Raw genomic sequence first — 14,376 nt, forward strand, 5'->3', positions numbered from 1 at the left:
ATGTGTACAACCGAAAAATATTTTGTGTTGGATCCGAGAGAAGCCACCGCCTCGGATCTCATACATCTTCTCTTTTCTTCGGATTTCGAAAATAGAAGGTTCATCGATTCTTCGGAATATAGGCTTGAGGATGATCTTTACAGATTCCGGCGAAGATGGATCATCTTTGTATCAATCGTTATTCAGAAACTTATGATTCTCCTAAAAAACCCTCTCTACTTTTTTGGATTCTCTCTTGCTTATTGGTTCAACCTTGTATCTTCGAATGGTGGCTTCTTCATGATACTCCCAAATATTTTCAAAGGTCAGTTTTTCTTTTGACTTTCTTGTTTTGAACTAATTGGTACAAGTTTAGTTGATTAAATTAAAGATAAAATACAAACGTTAAACTCGAATGATTTCTTCATTTTCATCGACATGTCAAATGGAAAAAAATGATGATAGTAGACAAATAATTATTGCTTACTATGAATAATTCTTCACAAACGATTATGCGTGACCCAAAGGAGTTTTCTACTTTGTCAATTATCTTCTAATTAACTGAATGTTGAGACGTACAATTAAACGCAATTAGGACATGAGGTTTAGTTAGTTAATTTGCCCCTACGTATAACATTTATATAACTTTGTTTTGTTTCAGGAAAGATGATCTGGCCGGAGAAAACATCGGCGACATTTGCATCGCTAGTCGGAAATCTAGACCCGCGTGTAGAGTTAGACGGGAGAATAGAGACAGGAAGTAAAAGATACAAAGCAATGTTGTCAATTATGGCTTCTAAGCTTTCTTACGAGAACATAAACTTTGTCAGCTCTGTTCTTCACAACCATTGGAAGGTTTTTTATTATTCAACTCTTCCCTTTTTACTAACTACATAACGAAAAGGAAAACTATATTTTCCTTAAATATTTTTCACAACTCTCACTATAACGATAATTCTAAATTTGTCCATCAATCATTAACATGTTCATTTTTGATGAACCGATGGATTTGTCCGCCAGAAATTGATTTTTTTTTTTTTTTTTTTTTTGTAGTGACAATATTGTGGTGTTTTTGAAAATTCACATTCTAGCATTTCAAAATGGACTTTTAATTTGAATTAATCTTATTGAATAGACAATATATAATTACGGTCAGTTTTCTACTAAAATAAACGAAGTGTTTTAACGAAGGTAACAGTCTAGATTGTTACAAATGATGATTAGCCTAAAAGCAATTACCAATGTTTTTTTCTTCTAAATAAAATAAGTTAAAAATAAATTTCCATATAGTCTATTTTTTGTTTCCATTTACCTTTAAAATAAGTAAAGTCTCGTATTAAACTAGGGCAACTGATGCATACTGTCATTTAGCTGTGTCTGTATTTTCACTATTTTGTCTAATTATTAAAATTTATCTTATAAACATGACCATGCATGATTATCTTTGATTAAGAAAATAATAAAATCAAATCATTAAGAGATTAATTATGTGTTGGACTTATAATCACTTTTTAATAAATCTTTGCACAGATGGACTTATTGGGTTTCTACAGCTGTTGGAATGGTGAGACTGCTTTCCCCTTTCTATATTAAAAGATATTACAAATAGTTAACTGAATTAGTCCCAAAACGGCAAATACCACGTGAAAACACTGACTGATATGTGGATTATTTTATTTTTCCTTACCTAACTGAATTTGATTCCACTAATAATTTGCAACATTCGGACAGGTTGAATTTTCAAATATTGTGATCCTAATTCAATTTCCTAATCACATTAGTTTTTAAATAATGATATTTAAATTTTCTCATAGAAAAATAATTTCATCCCAAATGACCAAATGTAGTTTAATCAGTAATGAGTAATTTCCAAGAAATTATCTAATATGTCTATTTTTATCTTTATTCTTAAAATATTGTGCTTTTTACAAATCTAAATGTTAATGTTAACTAGTAATTCTAAGTCAAACTCAAGTCTAAAAAATATTATATATATAGTTTCTTGTGTAAACAAACACATCTCTTTGTTTACTTAAGTAATTAAATTCTCCAACCTTTTTCTGACTATAATTTTTTAATCAAACTGAAAGTGAAGACTTCCAAATTTTCGAAAATAAATTTTAATTTTTTCTTCTTGTAAATATTTGAGCCAGTCTGCTTAATTCTTTTGTAAATAATGGGACTTTAAACTTCAATTTCTCTAGAATCTTATAAAATGATGACTTAATTCTTTCATAATTTTTAGGATTTTAAATTCAGTTGTAGTTGTATTAAATATAAGACGATTTGAAGAATATGTATATATGTCTTTAGAAAGAAGAGTAACACTTTCTTCTTTGAGTTTCCTAGGTTACCAGAAACAGAGGTCAACAGAGGTAATTGTTATAAAGGACACAAGCACGGATCCGAACCTCATCGTCGTCAGTTTCAGAGGCACCGATCCATTCGACACTGATGATTGGTGTACGGACTTGGATCTTTCTTGGTAATTTTGTTATCTTTTGTTTTAATCTTTGCTAACCAGTTCGGGTTAGATTGGTGTTTATCCGGTTTTATGTTCATTGATTGGTTGAACCAATGTTGATATCCAAAATAGGTACGAGATTAAGAATGTGGGAAAGGTTCATGGAGGGTTCATGAAAGCTTTAGGTCTTCAAAAAGAAGGGTGGCCTAAAGAAGTAAACTTTGACCAAACCCAAAAAGAAACAACTCAATATGCATACTATACTATTAGGCATTACATTAAAGAGATTCTTGACCAAAACCCGATATCCAAATTTATCCTGACCGGACATAGCCTAGGTGGGGCTCTAGCGATTCTATTCACGGCCGTATTGATGATGCATGACGAAGAGCAAATGCTAGACAAGCTCGAAGGAGTTTACACATTTGGTCAGCCACGTGTGGGAGACGAGGACTTTGGAAAGTTCATGAAAGGTTCGTTGAAGAAATTTGACGTGAAGTACGAAAGATATGTTTATTGCAACGACATGGTTCCTAGGTTGCCTTTCGACGACAAGACACTCATGTTCAAACACTTTGGGGCATGCCTTTTCTATGACAGTCTCTATAGAGGAAAGGTTAGTCAAATTTACATTTTATTTTCTTATTTCTCTGAATTAACCACTCATGACTCATGATTAGAAATTGGAAAAATTCTTAACCTATCTTGTTCCACACCCGTTCTTAAAGTTCCTTCTCATATGAGAATGTATTCGCCACCGGGATAAGACTACATATCTCATTTGAAATATAACGGATGAGAATATTAGAGCTGGGTATATATTTGGTTCGTTTCGATTATATATATTAATTTTTTATAGTTCAAATATAGGGGGTTTAGGAACTATATTGGAACCTTAAAAGTTAGAAGAAACGTTTCGTTTAGGCTATGGTCAGTTTAGATAATAGATTGAAGAACCGTCATGGATCTGAAATATATTCAGGTTCGTGTCCACTTTGGATCAAATACCTTTACCTGAACTATTCAAACTATCTGAACTATACGAAAAGATATCTAAACTATTCAAACTATCTGATATTTTTATCCGCCTGTAATATCATAAATAATTTAGGATTATAATTATAATTATAATTTTTGATATTTTGGTTATTTGTAATCTACATTAATATAAAATATGTTTGCTTATAAATATATTCAGATGATTACAATATTTTAAAAGATGAACTATAAGTGTATTTAAAACTACTTGGTTCTGTTCAGTTTTCAGTTGTTGATAATTTGCCTAGGCCTAGATGAGATATTAATAAAAAAAAGTTAATATCAATAAAGACTTATTAAAACTTAGAAATTTTTTTTAATATTTATTTTAATTTTATCATTCTTTTGTTTTAATAGTTCTTATCATCTAATATTACCATATTTTATACATACACTTAAACCTCTATAAATTAATAATAATAGGATAGCAATATTCTATTAATTTATAGAATTATTAATTTATTGATATAAAAATCAGTCCGAAAAAATAATTTAGGACTTAAAAAATATATTATTTTATCTTATTATGATTAGCTTGTATATAAGAGATTTTTTGTCTTAGAATTTTCATTTTTCACTACTCCTACTTATCATATCCATCTGCATTGCTATTTTTGATACTATGTCCAGGTAGAGGAAGAGGAGCCAAATAAAAACTACTTCAATTTGCTCTGGGCTATACCGAAGATTATTAACGCATTTTGGGAGTTGATGAGGAGTTTCATCATGCCTTATTGGAAAGGTGAAGAGTACAAAGAAGGATGGTTCTTGAGATGTTTTAGGGTCGTCGCATTGTTAATTCCAGGATTACCTGCTCATTTTCCTAATAATTACGTCAATATTACTCTCTTAGGAGACTTACCAGATTTACATCTTGACTAAAGTTTGATTGCATCGTTTCCAAATTCTTTGTAAAATCACTGTGTACAACTTTGAAAATTTAGCTATTTTTAGTGTTTTTACGAATACACAACAGTCGATGTATCACGCTTATCAATAGAAGTAATATTTCATTTTCCATATTTAGTTTGGATCTCAGGCAATCGTTTGCAGATACCACTTCCGGTGATGATTCTTTAAGATTCAACCTGTTTTGATTCTTACAAATCGTCATTTTTGCCTTAACCACGTTGTACCAATGGTGTGAAAGCCTCTTTAAAAATGAAGATGTATTAGTGGTGCGCATGTTTCTATTGAAGTCTTTAGTTTGCATGTAATATTATTCTACTTGAAGAAGTAGTAGCCAAGATCACTAGTTGGACGAGACTTAATCAGCAAAGGAGAGGTACAAGTGTTGAAGATTCCTACCACTTACAAGCCTGCAGATATTTTCACTAAGATGTTACCGGTGAACAAAGTCCATGAAGCATTGAAGATGCTTCGGGTCTCAAGAAACTGAAGTGAGCATTCACGAGGTGAGTGCAGGCGTCCAGGTTTTGGATGCAGGGATCCACCAAGGTATATTGATCGTGGCTACAGGTGGAGATTTGAAGAAGTAGTAGCCAAGATCACTAGTCGGAAAAGACTAAGTGTATCGAAGACTCTCCGTAATTCAGAGTGTCTTCAAGGAGAAAACCAGCTCGAGATAACCGAGGATTGAAGAAGCATCTAGTATGGTTTAAGTCCACTAGGTGTCGTCACTCTCTTATTGGTCACGCGTGTGTATTGTTGAAGTGTATCTGTAACGGTTGTTTGACGACTTATCTTTGACTTATCTTCTTCCTCGGCATTCGTTCAGTTTTCGGATCTGAGAGAAGAAAGAGAATCTTGTATAGAGAGAGTGACAACTTTGTAGCTCGGACTGAGTTTTAATCTAGTGGATTCCGGCGAGGTGGATCACCGACAAGAAGTAGGATGCAGGTTAATGCCCCGAACTCGTTAAAACTCTGTGTCTCTTTACTTTCGGTCTTTCTCATTCTTTGAGTGTTAAATCATTCATCATATTCGAGAGTGTTGTGAAGCTAATCGAGAGAACCATCGAGTTTCACACTACTCCCAGATAACGACCCACACATTTGATATGGGTCAAGTTCTAACCCAAATAAACAATTGCATGTGCACAACAAATGTTGGGAATCAATCCAAAGTACCACATCGGAAGTTTAGACCAATATGGTCTAATATATAAGTAATGTCCAACTCCAATTAGAATGAGGCCTTTTGGGAAAGAGCCCAAAATCAAATCCGTGCAGACATTGTCAGTTAGGCCCAAAGCAGACAATATCATACTGATTGAGGAGTTGGACATGGGCTAAGAAAAACTCAATTAATGGTATCAGAGCCTAGGTTAAGAAAAAATGGACCTGGAGAAGTAGGCTGAATGTTCGTTGTGGGAGGACAAAACCCTCAAAGTAACCTTGCGATCAAGAAGTAAAAGATGGATACCTAGTATCTAGATATCATATACTTGCATCGCACTTATTGGCATCATATTTATTCAGCATCACTTTATCCTCATTCAAAAATACCACTTCGTGCATGTAGAGAACTCCTTCTTCCTCTGTTTCGTTGAGGTTTGATTCTTGGTTTTTTATTTTTTCTTTCAGGACAAAGTGATGCGAAGTGGCCAGGTTTGTCACATCTCCAACATATGACTTTGGACCTGTCCTTCTTCTGTTTCTGATTTGATTCTCCAGGTGCTCCTCCTTGGTTTTGGCCATTCAATCTCCCTCGACCTCTTCCTCTGCCTCCACCTCCTCTGCTTTTACCTCGAGAACCACCATAACCTCCACTGTTACTTTGATCATTGTTAGCCCACATTAGCTTCCCTTGTCCTTGGTTTGAGTATCTTCCCAATGCGTTCTTCATAAGCTTTAAGCCTCCCAACTATATCCTCAAAAGCTCGTTTTGTTGAGCTCTTGGACCTGCTCAAGTGAGGCTACTATATGAATGAATTTGCTTCTTGGGAGTCCCTTTTAAATATTTTTTATAAACACAGACTCTTTGATAGTTTGCCCTAGAGATGAGGATTTCGAAGCTGTCCCCAATATATTCCATGCGAAGTCATTGACTGTGTCTGTGTCGTTCATCTTCAATTTATCGAACTCAGCCATAAGTGTCTGTTTTCTCGCCTATCTTACACGATCAGCTCCAAGGTGTCGTGAATTCAAGCCATCCCAGACCGCTTTTGACGTCGTCGGTTCCTTTAGTTGCAAGATTAGGCTCTCAGGTATCTATTAGAACAGCAATGCCATTGCTACATCGTTCTTCTTTGCATCGGTTGACCCAGGATCTATTGTGTCCCAAACTTCATATACCCTGAGCATAACTTTCATACGGATCGACCAAACTGTGTAGTTGGTAGATGTTAACATCGGACATTGGATCACCGATGATCCAATGTCTTTAGCTCGTGATTGTGCTTGAACGACTTCATCTCCCATCGTCTCGCACTTGTTGATCTTTGTGATCGGTTTATTCTTAGTTTCAACTCAACCTCTGATACCAATTCAAAGTGGTAATGTGCTAAAACTCAGAATTATAAGAACAACTCTTCTTATTGATTTAGAAAACTTCTCAAAAACTAAATATCTCTTCTAAATCTTGTGGAACATCTCTTCAAAGACTCTTCTTATATAGAACTAGCAACTCCTTATTCTATATGGATTAGGAATTATAAACCTTATCTAAATATATGGAATATATCTAAATCTTATCTATAATTTCCTTTTATTTCTTTAAGCAACTTCTTAAGAGATAACTTCCTCTACAAGTTAGGAATTATCCAACATTCTCCCCCTTAATTCCAACTTGAATTTCAGGGTGCTCAATGTCTTCAACTCCAAGTAGGCTCCTCATTTCTTTGAACTTTAGCCTTGCCAACGCCTTAGTGAGTATGTCCGCCTTTTGTTCTGCGCCTGGGACATGCTCTACCTCGATCTGACCATTCTCCACACATTCTCGGATGAAATGGTACCTAGAGAGGATGTGTTTGCTTCTCCCTTGAAATACAGGGTTCTTGGTTAATGCTATGGCCGATTTGTTGTCTATTCTAAGTATAACCTTTCCATTGTCTATACTTAGAATCTATTTCAACAATTCTTGAAGCCATATAACTTGTTTTGCTGCCTCTGTGCCTGCCATGAACTCTGCTTCACACAAAGATAAGGCGACGGTGGATAGATTCTGAGATGTCTAAGTGATCGGTGATGAGCCTAGGTAGAATACATGCCCGCCTGTGCTCCTTCCATCATCAACATCAATATTGTGACTGCTGTCACTATATCCTATGACTTTGCTTGATCCATCTCTTCTAAAGTGTAGTCCAAGACTTGTGGTTCCTCTTACATACCTTAGTATGCGCTTGATAGCTTGTCCATGACATTCTATTGGACTCTGCATATAACAACTTAAAAAACCTACTGCAAACGCCAAGTCAGGTCTTGTATGAAGAAGATACCTTAGACAACCTATTGTCCTCCTATACCCAGTGGCATCAACCTCTGCTTCATCTTCTGCATTAAAGATCTTTAGGTTTTCTTCCATTGGTATATGAGATAGGTTGCATGTTTTCATCTGAGTATCGATTAGAATTTCCTGAGCATAGCCTTCCTGTTTGATCTTGATACCATCTGCTCCTTGAAATACTTCATACCGAGATAATATGTCAATTTTCCAGGGTCTGATATCTCAAACCTGTTTGACATATCTTCCTTAAACTGTTTTATGATTTTCTATGAAGTCCCTGTCACAAATAAATTATCCACATAGATTGCCACAATCAAAGTGTCCTTGTTCTTCTTGAGATACACCGATGGCTCCTTTAGACATTTTTTAAAGTTCATTGCCTTAAGAACCTGATCTAGCTTGATGTTCCAAGCTCTAGGAGCTTGTCACAGGCCATACAAGGATTTGTGAAGCTTGTATACTCGGTCCTCTTCTCCTTTCTTCACAAAACTCTCAGACTGACTTACATAGACTATTTCAAGTAGATCTCCATTTAAGAAAGCTGTCTTGACATCCAAGTGGTGTATCTCCCATCCTCTTGTTGCTGCTTGGGCAATAAGGAGTCGTATAGTCTCGATTCTTGCTACAGGAGCAAACACTTTGTCGAAATCTATACCTTCTTGTTGCACATACCCTTTTGCCACGAGTCTGGCCTTATAATTGTTCACTGAACCATCTGCATTCCTCTTAATCTTGTAAATCCACTTTAGTCCAATAGGTCTGATCCCCTTTGGTCTTTTAACAAGCTCCCAAGTTTTATTCTTTTCGATTGAATCTAATTCAGCCTTCATAGCATCAATCCAATCTTGTAGATGTTTTGCTTCAAGAAAGCTTTCTGGTTCACCATCCACTGTGAGAAGTAGTCTTTCGCTTTCTTGTTCTGCAAACATCACAAAATCTTCTAGATACCCTGGTTTTCTTACGATTCTTCCATATCTTGTAGTAACTTGCTGAGGCTGTTCTCCTTGATTCATTCCTTGTTCTGTATTTGCTTCTTCTACCACGTCATGATCAATAGGACCCTGATCGTGATTGATGTTTTGATTATGATCCTCTCCTGCTTCTTCCTCCATATGATCATCGTATGGTAGCTTAAGCATGCCCGGTTTTCCTTCTGTTTCTTGTGTTGAAGTTGTCCAATCCCAAGTCTTTTTCTCATCAAAGACCACGTCTCTGCTTACCATTACTCTTTTGGCGTTCGGATCATAGAGTCTATAAGCTTTGGAACCCGGTTCTGTTCCAAGATGCACCACACTCTTTGATCTTTCGTCTAGTTTCTTAAGATATGGTCCAGTGATCTTTGCATAAGCGACACAACCAAAAACCCTCAGGTATTCTAAGCTTGGTTTCTTGGTCATGAAGCTCTCATAAGGGGTTTGGTTCTTCAATGCTTTTGTTGGAATCCGGTTAATGAGGTAGGTTGCGTGATGTACAGCCTCTCCCCATAAGAAATTCGGAATCTTCATCGCCATAAGAACACTTCTAGTCATCTCCATTAATGTTCGATTCCTTCTCTCCACAACATCATTCTGTTGTGGTGTATATGGAGCAGTTAGCTGTCTTGTTATTCCATTCTCTTCACAGAATATCTTGAACTCAGCTGAGGTAAACTCTTCTCCTCTATCGGTGCGAAAGGTCTTGATAGTGAATCCACACTGTTTTTCAGCTATCTCTTTGAACCTTTTGAACCGATCGAATGCCTCACTCTTCTGTTTTACAAGCAGCGTCCACATGTATCTTGAGAAGTCGTCTATTAAGACAAATGCATACCGGTTATTTGCTGGTGTTGGTGGTGATATCGGCCCACACAAGTCTCCATGAACCAGCTCTAAAGCTTGTGTTGCTCGGAACATAGTTTGTGTTGGGAATGGTTTTCTTGTTTGCTTTCCTTTTAGACAAGTCTCACAACAAATGCAGTAGTATAGGTGGGATCCAATCCACAAGAACCATGTAGCTACGAATTAAATTCTAAAGCATTGCAAATCAAGTTAAAAATATGATGGGTGTGTGGAAACTAGAAAACAATGAGGATAAGCAAGTAAAATAGATATTACAATCAAAGAGAGAAAAGAATCAGGCAATAGGATATTTGGAGAGAATTATGAACAATGGCAATCAGAGAATTTTTAGGGAATTAAATACGAAACCATTTAGACTTCAAACCACTTTCCCACTCTTTTTTTTTTTTCGTTAACAACCTTTTAGACTAAAAATTCGTTTGTTATTAGCTGAAGTTCAATAATCAGTATATCGATGAAGTTTCGATAGTTTCACTATAACTATAAGCCCTATTACTCAACTTTCGCATGTACATTTAGCTGGATTAGTTCATTTAATTTGGAAAGATTTTAAAATATAAATTAACCTAAGGTAATACTACTAGTTTTGCAGTAATGTAATCATGTGGTAGATCTAGAATTTTTTTTATCAAGGATACTTTCAATGGAAGACATATTTTTTTGATAATACGGAACACTTTTTTCTATAAACCTATTAAAATAACATATTAAATAAGATTTATTTAAAATTTATTCAATAAAATAAAAAAGTATGGGGTATATCACCCCAAAACGTCACACCTGTATTCACCCTTTACAATCAAGACAAAGAACTTAGAAAGTACCCCTATACAAACATCATCACTACATTTGAAATCAATCAATTATTGGTTCTCTTTAATGTTAGAATAAGCTTGAAAGAAACTTGAAATGCAAGTTTCCTAATCCTAATCAAAGTGTGTTTTCTAGAAAGTTAGAATTAGGAAAAGGAAATTTAAGAGTTATCTAAACAGGAAATTTGTTTCTCTATTGGAATCAGGAGTTAGCTAATCCCTTCTCTATATAAAAATTTGCAGAGTTGTTGCACACTTATGAGTTGAGAGAGAGATTAAGAGAGACTTTAGTTTTTGAATGATTTTTCTAAAGCTAATAAAAGAAGTTGCTTTTATTTATACTTGATCTAAGTCTCAATTCTATAATTGGTATCAGAGCTTGAGGTTGACGATCCAAGAAGAGAGAGTTGAACACGAAGATCATTAAAATTCAAACCATGGGGATATCGTCCCAGCCACTCGAATGAAGGAGATGAATACGTCTTCGATACAATGTCCCATGCTAAACTCTACCAACTATACTGTGTGGGCGATGCGTATGAAGGTTTTGCTCAAAACTCACAAAGTTTGGGAGGTAGTTGAAACAGAGTTAACCGAGGGAGAAGAGAACACTAACGAAGAGGGTAGTATCGAGGATGATAGTAACCCTGAGTTCGATTCTGAGATTTTCGAAGAACAAGCACAAAATCAACCATCTATAAGGAGGTCGACAAGACCAAGAAGAAGGCCAGGTTACTTGGAGGATTTTGTTTGCTTATCTGAGTTAGAAGGTAAGCGTCTTCTGCTAGCTATAAACGAAGAGCCATGGGATTGCAATGAGCCAAAGGCTGATATCTTAATCAAGACACTAGGAAGAAACAAGTTCAAGGAGATGAGAGATCTCATTGAAGTTCTAGGTGTGTCACAAAAGGATTTCAAGCTTAAGGGGGAGAATGTTGGAATAAGCTTGAAAGAAACTTGAAGTGCAAGTTTTCTAATCCTAATCAAAGTGTGTTTTCTAGAAGAGTAGGATTAGACAAGGAAATTTAGGAGTTATCTAAAAAGGAAATTTATTTCTCTATTGGAATTAGGAGTTAGCTAATCCATTCTCTATATAAAGAGTTACAGAGTTGTTGGAAACACTTATGAGTTGAGAGAGAGATTAAGAGAGACTTTTGTTTTTGAGTGGTTTTTCTAAAGCTAATAAAAGAAGTTGCTTTTATTTATACTTAATCTAAGTCTCAATTCTATATTTAAATCTCTAAAACTTAATTAGTAACTACTCAAAACTTATGCAAATAACCAAGCACGAAGAAGAAGTGGAAAAAACTATATATAAATTGAATATAAGAGTACAAAACTTTATAAATCTTCTATAAATCTAACCGATGGCTAGATCTTCTCCATTGCTCTAAATGAATCCAAGATAGTTCCATGTGAAAGGTAACACAATAAGCTATCTTCATGCCAAATTTCAGCTCAACCGATTTATGGGTAAGCCTCCAAATAATGGAAAACTTCTGATGCTTCTATGCACTCCAATTGAAACAATCTATCGGTCTTAAAGATTTAGGTATGGAACTCTTTTGGTATCCTGTCTGATGCTTTTGGCTTGGGAAAAAGGCTAGGTCATGACTTACTCCGATTGTGATCCATTTCACATCGTTTTTGATGATTCAGCCTTTAAATATTCTAAAGACTACAAATATGATAAAAATATATCCAAAAAAAAAAACAGAAAACTCTAGAAAAACGTGAAATATTGAGTATACAAACCATTTGCCGTCATGCGCACAAAGCACCATCGTTTCTCAAGGCGCTGAAAAAGGCTCAATAAACTTTGACTCTTGTACTTGGTATTTGTCACTGATACATAAAATCCTCTGTTTAATGTTCAAATATTCTGATGAGTGGAGATTTTGGCTCATTCTAACCTGTGTTTACTAATTGTTTAGGAGTTCTTGGAGTCTTTTCAGAAAGTTTCAGGTGACTTAGAAGCCTTATCAGAGGATTGGAGTGTTTAGAAGGCATTGGAGCAAAAGGAGATGAATTTGAGCAATAAAGAGCTATTTCATACACCTTTGGAGAAATCATCCGCGGAGCACCTGCTCCCGGTTTGGACCCTTCGTGGAACACCTGCTCCGATCTCTGGAGAAAAATAAGGAAACGATTTTACCTAATCCTAAGTCGCGTGAGATGGAATAAAAAGCCCAGAGCCGCCTGTGTTTTATTATCACATTTTTCTACAGATTTTTTACGCTTTAGCTTTGAGAGATTTCTGCTTGTAAGCAATTAGGAGAAGAATTCCTGCTACATTCTGAGAAGAATTCTGAATCCTATTATCTCTTCTGCGATTTTAATTCATGAATTCCTTTTCATCTGTTGCTGTGTTTCTTTTCTCCATGTCTGAGTAGATCTCTTAGCTAGATTTAGGTTTTCAAAGGATTTCATGAGTTAGAGAATTGGATGCAAATAGGGTCTAAAATCGATTGTCTTCACCTTTGTTAGACTTAACGCTTAGGTTGAACTGGCCATTCAATTTACGTTCATAGGTTAATCTATTCATCAAAAGTGTAATAGGTTGCTAGAACAAACACTGGTGAGTGATTTGTCCTTAGCCAACGACAGTTGAAGTTAAGGCAAATCGTGAACCGATCAAACCTGCTTGTTAATGCTTGTCTGCAATTTTCTAAGTTCAAACGACAGTTTAGAATATAGGTTGTTAGATAAAGTTATCGAGATCACGACAGTGGATCGATAAGCTTTTATGTTTGAGTTCGAGACCTGCATTTAAGTTGTGCCCTGAATAGTCATTTGATTCTCATCTCTGAAACTCCTGCGAATTACCTTGATCTAGTGCTTGTTTTAAATTTGAATTGAAATCGTTTTTAGCTTGTTTTACTTGTCGTTAACGTTACAAACAAACCATCTTTCGTCTTAGCTTTAATTCAATCCTCGCAAAGTCATAGAGTAGCACTGGTCCTCTGGATTCCGAATCCTTTATATTACAACTATATCACTGTTTTATTGCAGTAGAAACTAGGAGTACATCCAGTGTGAACCAATTCGTTACCTTTGATTTTTGGTTTGAAATTCAGACTAAGACTTTACTAATTTTTTTTCTCTTGTTCTCTTGTTTGCGTGTGTTTCAGGTGTATGTCAAACATATCCACAAGGAGAAACTGCACCAATCTTGTTTCTTTGTCGAACACCGAGCTAGCAAGAGTCGAGCGAGAAAACAGACGTCAAAGGCCTATTCAAGCCAACGTGGGCGATCAAGGCAACAATGATAACATGGCTGTCGAGCTGCAACAGCTTCGACAGCAATTGGAGCAGCTGCAAAAGGCGCAGCAAGACAGGGAGCAGCCACAGCCTGCTATTGGAGACAAGGACAGTCCGCATGCTTACTATTAAAACAGGGCTGCGATTGCTCCTCCAACCATTCAGAAGCAAGACTTTGAGATCAAACCTCAGCTGATTTATTGGTGAAGCAGCATCCCTTTCATGGGCTTCCTACTGAGATTCCGATGGACCACATCGAGAATTTTGAGGAGATTTGCAGCAAATGGGATACCAGCCGATTTGCAGCAAATGGGATACCAGCCGATTTTTTGAAGTGCAAGCTTTTTCCATTCTCACTTGCGGACAAAGCTTTGCGCTGGCTGAAGTCATTACCACCTGGGTCATTGACTACATGGGAAGAGTGCAGATCAGCATTTTTGGACCATTTCTACACTAAGGCCAAAACTGCAGCTATGAAGAACAAGATCTCGTCATTTAAACAGCAACCTGGTGAAGCTTTCTGCGAAGCTTGGGAAAGGTACAAGGAGTACCGAAGAGAGTGCCCTCACCATGGGTT

At 36.0% G+C, this 14,376-nt stretch overlaps 1 protein-coding gene and 1 non-coding gene across 2 annotated transcripts; one reads left to right on the forward strand and one right to left on the reverse strand.

Moving 5' to 3' along the window:
- LOC18020566 lies at positions 1–4,363 on the forward strand. Its single transcript, XM_006403261.1, has 6 exons — positions 1–304; positions 641–834; positions 1,510–1,543; positions 2,329–2,464; positions 2,576–3,059; positions 4,112–4,363. Exons 1-6 carry the CDS (start codon positions 1–3, stop codon positions 4,361–4,363), a joined length of 1,404 nt encoding a protein of 467 aa, XP_006403324.1.
- A 9,905-nt stretch (positions 4,364–14,268) lies between these two features.
- On the reverse strand, positions 14,269–14,376 carry LOC112087708. The gene has a single exon (XR_002900252.1). It is a non-coding gene; the product is annotated as a small nucleolar RNA R71 (small nucleolar RNA).

This window comes from Eutrema salsugineum, unplaced genomic scaffold (genome assembly GCF_000478725.1).
Source record: "Eutrema salsugineum unplaced genomic scaffold, Eutsalg1_0 scaffold_17, whole genome shotgun sequence".
NCBI lineage: Eukaryota > Viridiplantae > Streptophyta > Magnoliopsida > Brassicales > Brassicaceae > Eutrema > Eutrema salsugineum.